Source organism: Odontesthes bonariensis, unplaced genomic scaffold, assembly GCF_027942865.1.
Source record: "Odontesthes bonariensis isolate fOdoBon6 unplaced genomic scaffold, fOdoBon6.hap1 scaffold_266, whole genome shotgun sequence".
Lineage (NCBI taxonomy): Eukaryota > Metazoa > Chordata > Actinopteri > Atheriniformes > Atherinopsidae > Odontesthes > Odontesthes bonariensis.
Window position 1 is genome coordinate 20,307 of NW_027457474.1, and position 6,547 is coordinate 26,853.

At 50.0% G+C, this 6,547-nt stretch overlaps 1 protein-coding gene across 1 annotated transcript; it reads right to left on the reverse strand.

Moving 5' to 3' along the window:
* Positions 1 to 579: 579 nt before the first annotated feature.
* LOC142376383 (intermembrane lipid transfer protein VPS13C-like) lies at positions 580 to 6,510 on the reverse strand (the record flags this gene model as incomplete). Its single annotated transcript, XM_075459929.1, has 8 exons — positions 6,371 to 6,510; positions 4,684 to 4,816; positions 3,462 to 3,534; positions 3,036 to 3,136; positions 2,807 to 2,960; positions 994 to 1,073; positions 861 to 920; positions 580 to 730 (listed from the first exon to the last, which is right to left on the reverse strand). Coding segments are annotated over exons 1-8 (781 nt in total), but the record flags the coding sequence as incomplete, so codon positions are not given.
* Between the last annotated feature and the right edge of the window lie 37 nt (positions 6,511 to 6,547).

Genomic DNA, 6,547 nt, shown 5'->3' on the forward strand with positions numbered 1-6,547 from the left:
TCATCTGACCATCATCTAACCATCATCTGACCATCATCTGACCATCATCTAACCATCATCTGACCATCATCTGACCATCTAACCATCATCTAACCATCATCTGACCATCATCTGACCATCATCTGACCATCATCTGACCATCATCTAACCATCTAACCATCATCTGACCATCTAACCATCATCTGACCATCTAACCATCATCTGACCATCATCTGACCATCATCTAACCATCATCTGACCATCATCTAACCATCTAACCATCATCTAACCATCTAACCATCATCTGACCATCATCTAACCATCATCTAACCATCATCTAACCATCATCTGACCATCATCTGACCATCATCTGACCGTCATCTAACCGTCATCTGACCATCATCTGACCATCATCTGACCATCATCTGACCATCATCTAACCATCATCTGACCATCATCTGACCATCATCTAACCATCATCTGACCATCATCTAACCATCTGACCATCATCTGACCATCATCTGACCATCATCTGACCATCACCTGAACATCACCTGAACATCACCTGAACATCACCTGAACATCTCAGCAGGGACTCACCTTTCTGGCCATGTCCCGCCTTCTCCACCCACTTTTTGGTGTTTCGGTCCTGGGAGACAGCAAGCTTTTGTGGGATGGCACCGTTGAGGTAGCTGATGGTGGACAGCAGAGCTTTGGTGTGAAGGAGGAAGTTCAGAGAGGAGAACTCCACCTGAAACAACAGGCGGGTTAGGGTTAGTGAGCAGAACATTATCTGAACAGAACATTTTCTTCTTCTGCCAATAACAAAAACCCTTCAGAGTTGTAACTAATAATAGTTTGTAGAGCTAACATCCACCCACCTTTAGAGTCTGCTCGGTACTGTTGAACAGGGTGTGGAAGCTGGGCCCGGCCGGGTCCGCCTGCAGAACCACAGAACCACCGAATCAGAATCCGTTCATGTGTGTGAAGCACGAGGCGTTAATGCGACCTCACCTTGATGAACTCCACCTTCAGCAGATCGGAGCCCTGTTGCTCTGACGAGCCGATCAGGTGAAGAGGGCGAGTCCTGCCACCTAAAAACAGAGTCGGAACCAGAACCGATCAGCAAGGAGAAGCCCAGGAGGCTTTAAGGGTCTGGGATCTAAAATCTGTTTAAGAAGAACCACACATTCTACACCGAAGGTCCTCCACACAGAAGAAGAACCACACATTCTACACCAAAGGTCCTCCACGTAGAAGAAGAACCACACATTCAACACCAAAGGTCCTCCACGCAGATTAAGAACCACACATTCTACACCAAAGGTCCTCCACGCAGATGAAGAACCACACATTCTACACCAAAGGTCCTCCACGTAGAAGAAGAACCACACATTCTACACCAAAGGTCCTCCACGCAGAAGAAGAACCACACATTCTACACCAAAGGTCCTCCACGCAGAAGAAGAACCACACATTCTACACCAAAGGTCCTCCACACAGATTAAGAACCACACATTCTACACCAAAGGTCCTCCACACAGATGAAGAACCACACATTCTACACCAAAGGTCCTCCACGTAGAAGAAGAACCACACATTCTACACCAAAGGTCCTCCACGCAGAAGAAGAACCACACATTCTACACCAAAGGTCCTCCACGCAGATGAAGAACCACACATTCTACACCAAAGGTCCTCCACGAAGAAGAACCACACATTCTACACCAAAGGTCCTCCACGCAGATGAAGAACCACACATTCTACACCAAAGGTCCTCCACATGGAAGAAGAACCACACATTCTACACCAAAGGTCCTCCACGAAGAAGAACCACACATTCTACACCAAAGGTCCTCCACGCAGATGAAGAACCACACATTCTACACCAAAGGTCCTCCACGCAGATGAAGAACCATACATTCTACACCAAAGGTCCTCCACGAAGAAGAACCACACATTCTACACCAAAGGTCCTCCACGCAGATGAAGAACCATACATTCTACACCAAAGGTCCTCCACGTAGAAGAAGAACCACACATTCTACACCAAAGGTCCTCCACACAGAAGAAGAACCACACATTCTACACCAAAGGTCCTCCACGCAGAAGAAGAACCACACATTCTACACCAAAGGCCCTCCACACAGAAGAAGAACCACACATTGTACACCAAAGGTCCTCCATGTAGAAGAAGAACCACACATTCTACACCAAAGGTCCTCCACACAGAAGAAGAACCACACATTCTACACCAAAGGTCCTCCACACAGAAGAAGAACCACACATTCTACACCAAAGGTCCTCCATGTAGAAGAAGAACCACACATTCTACACCAAAGGTCCTCCACACAGAAGAAGAACCACACATTCTACACCAAAGGTCCTCCACACAGAAGAAGAACCACACATTCTACACCAAAGGTCCTCCACGTAGAAGAAGAACCACACATTGTACACCAAAGGTCCTCCACGCAGATTAAGAACCACACATTCTACACCAAAGGTCCTCCACACAGAAGAAGAACCACACATTCTACACCAAAGGTCCTCCATGTAGAAGAAGAACCACACATTCTACACCAAAGGTCCTCCACGTAGAAGAAGAACCACACATTCTACACCAAAGGTCCTCCACGTAGAAGAAGAACCACACATTCTACACCAAAGGTCCTCCACGCAGAAGAAGAACCACACATTCTACACCAAAGGTCCTCCACGCAGAAGAAGAACCACACATTCTACACCAAAGGTCCTCCACATGGAAGAAGAACCACACATTCTACACCAAAGGTCCTCCACGGATCAGATTCAGACGTTCTCTCACCTGGACCGTCGCAGTAGTCCAGAGCGACTCGCCGCAGGTATGAGGTCACACTCAGGTCGAACCTGCGCACCTGTCCTTCAGCTCCCAGCTGACTGACGCTGAGGACCAGGACGGCTTTCTCCTGGTCCGCCTGCCGGGTCAGCTCCAGCAGCACCTGAACACATGAACTGCTGTCTCAGGCGTTCCGCTTAAGATGGGTTAGACCCGACGTCCTGAGACTCAAACAAACCTCTCTGACTTCAAACTGAAAGTGAACGTTGGTGAGCTCCTCCAGAGCCGAGCGCTGATGGTCTTCATCCGCCGACTTCTCACTGGCATCTTCATCCGAATCTGAGAGGAAAACAGAACAAGAGTTCAGTTGGGAAACCGTTCAGTTGGGAAACTGTTCAGTTGGAAAACCGTTCAAACAAGAGTTCAGTTGGGAAACTGTTCAGTTGGAAAACCGTTCAAACAAGAGTTCAGTTGGGAAAGCGTTCAATAGCGTTCAGTTGGAAAACCGTTCAGTTAGAAAACCGTTCAAACAAGAGTTCAGTTGGTAAAGTGTTCAGTTGGTAAAGCGTTCAGTTGGGAAAGCGTTCAGTTGGGAAAGCGTTCAGTTGGGAAAGCGTTCAGTTGGGAAACACTGTGAGCCAATCAGAGCACAGCAAACACTGACCTGTTTCCAAGACATCAAGCAGAGCGGGGCGGAGCCTGGCTGCTGGCTGCCTGGCCCGAGCCAACGAGGACACCTGAGGAAGAGAAGGAGACGGGTCAGAACAGAACCGGGTTCTATCAGGGGTCAGAACAGAACCGGGTTCTATCAGGGAACAGAACAGAGTTCTATTAGGGGTCAGAAACGGGTTCTATCAGGGAAAAGAACCGGGTTCTATCAGGGCTCAGAAACGGGTTCTATCAGGGAACAGAACCGGGTTCCATCAGGGCTCAGAACCGGGTTCCATCAGGGAACAAAACTGGGTTCTATCAGGGAACAAAACCGAGTTCTATCAGATAACAGAACCGGGTTCTATCAGGGAACAGAACCGGGTTCTATCAGGGGTCAGAACAGAACCGGGTTCTATCAGAGAACAGAACCGGGGTCTATCAGGAAAAAGAACCGGGTTCTATCAGTGAACAGAACCGGGTTCTATAAGGGCTCAGAACCGGGTTCTATCAGGAAACAGAACCGAGTTCTATCAGGAAACAAAACCGGGTTCTATAAGAGAACAGAACCGGGTTCTATCAGGGGTCATAACAGAACCGGGCTCTATCAGGAAAAAGAACCGGGTTCTATCAGTGAACAGAACCGGGTTCTATCAGGAAAAAGAACCGGGTTCTATCAGTGAACAGAACCGGGTTCTATCAGAGAACAGAACCGGGTTCTATCTGGGCTCAGAACCGGGTTCTATCAGGGCACAGAACCGGGTTCTATCAGGAAACATAACCGGGTTCTATCAGGGAACAGAACCGGGTTCTATCAGGAAAAAGAACCGGGTTCTATCAGTGAACAGAACCGGGTTTTATCAGAGAACAGAACCGGGTTCTATCAGGGAAAAGAACCGGGTTCTATCAGGGCTCAGCACCGGGTTCCATCAGGAAACAGAACCAGGTTCTATCAGAGAACAGAACTGGGTTCTATCAGGGAACAGAACCGGGTTCTATCAGAGAACAGAACTGAGTTGTACCAGGGCTCAGAACCGGGTTCTATCAGGGAAAAGAACCAGGTTCTATCAGGGCTCAGCACCGGGTTCCATCAAGAAACAGAACCAGGTTCTATCAGAGAACAGAACTGGGTTCTATCAGGGAACAGAACCGGGTTCTATCAGAGAACAGAACTGGGTTGTACCAGGGCTCAGAACCGGGTTCTATCAGGGCTCAGTACCACCCGACTGCAGGTGTACCTTCTCTGTGGGGGTGGAGGGGGCGGAGCTCCTCCTGGGCAGAGGGATGCTCTCCATCAGCTCCAGAACGTTGTGGATCTTCTGGTCTGAGATCTTAACGTGCAGCAGTGGAAGTTCCCCAGAAACCTTAAACCTGAGGCAGAAAGCACAGGTGAGCACAGGTGAACACACAGGTGAATAAAGGTGAACACAGGTGAGCACAGGTGAACACACAGGTGAACACACAGGTGAACACAGGTGAGCACAGGTGAACAAAGGTGAACACAGGTGAGCACAGGTGAACACACAGGTGAACAAAGGTGAACACAGGTGAGCACAGGTGAACACACAGGTGAACACAGGTGAGCACAGGTGAGCACAGGTGAACACACAGGTGAACACAGATGAACACAGGTGAGCACACAGGTGAGCACAGGAGAGCACAGGTGAACACAGGAGAGCACAGGTGAGCAAAGGTGAACACAGGTGAGCACAGGTGAACACACAGGTGAGCACAGGTGAACAAAGGTGAGCATAGGTGAAAACAGGTGAGCACAGGTGAGCACAGGTGAACAAAGGTGAGCATAGGTGAACACAGGTGAGCACAGGTGAACACACAGGTGAACACACAGGTGAACACACAGGTGAACACACAGGTGAACACAGGTGAGCACAGGTGAGCACAGGTGAACACAGGTGAACACAGGAGAGCACAGGTGAACACAGGAGAGCACAGGTGAGCAAAGGTGAACACAGGTGAGCACAGGTGAACACACAGGTGAGCACAGGTGAACAAAGGTGAGCATAGGTGAACACAGGTGAGCACAGGTGAACACACAGGTGAACATAGATGAGCACAGGTGAGCACAGGTGAACACAGGTGAGCACAGGTGAACACACAGGTGAACACAGGTGAGCACAGGTGAGCACAGGTGAGCACAGGTGAACACACAGGTGAACACACAGGTGAGCACAGGTGAACACAGGTGAACACAGGTGAGAACAGGTGAACACAGGTGAGCACAGGTGAGCACAGGTGAACACAGGTGAGCACAGGTGAACACAGGTGAGCACAGGTGAACACACAGGTGAGCACAGGTGAGCACAGGTGAACACACAGGTGAACACACAGGTGAGCACAGGTGAACACAGGTGAACACAGGTGAGCACAGGTGAGCACAGGTGAGCACAGGTGAACACACAGGTGAACACAGGTGAGCACAGGTGAGCACAGGTGAGCACAGGTGAACACAGGTGAACACACAGGTGAGCATAGCTGAACACACAGGTGAGCACAGGTGAGCACAGGTGAACACAGCTGAGCACAGGTGAACACACAGGTGAACACAGGTGAGCATAGGTGAACACAGGTGAGCACAGGTGAACACAGGTGAACACAGATGAGCACAGGTGAGCACAGGTGAACACACAGGTGAGCACAGGTGAGCACAGGTGAACACAGGTGAGCACAGGTGAACACAGGTGAGCACAGGTGCGCACAGGTGAACACAGGTGAACACAGGTGAGCACAGGTGAACACAGGTGAGCATAGGTGAACACAGGTGAGCACACAGGTGAGCACAGGTGAACACACAGGTGAGCACAGGTGAACACAGGTGAGCACAGGTGAACACAGGTGAACACAGGTGAGCACAGGTGAACACACAGGTGAACACAGGTGAGCCCTGTGGAACCAGGTGAGTCTTACCTGGGCATCCTGGCATCTTTATCCACCATACACTTGGCCAGCTGCAGGGTGAAGTCCAGCGGCTGCAGGATGTGTTGGACCGAAGAGGGCTGCAGGCGGGCCGCCTTCCAGGCCTCACCTGGAGGTACAGGTACAGGAGTTATTGTCCAGCTGTTATACAGATGCTGTGTGCTGTTA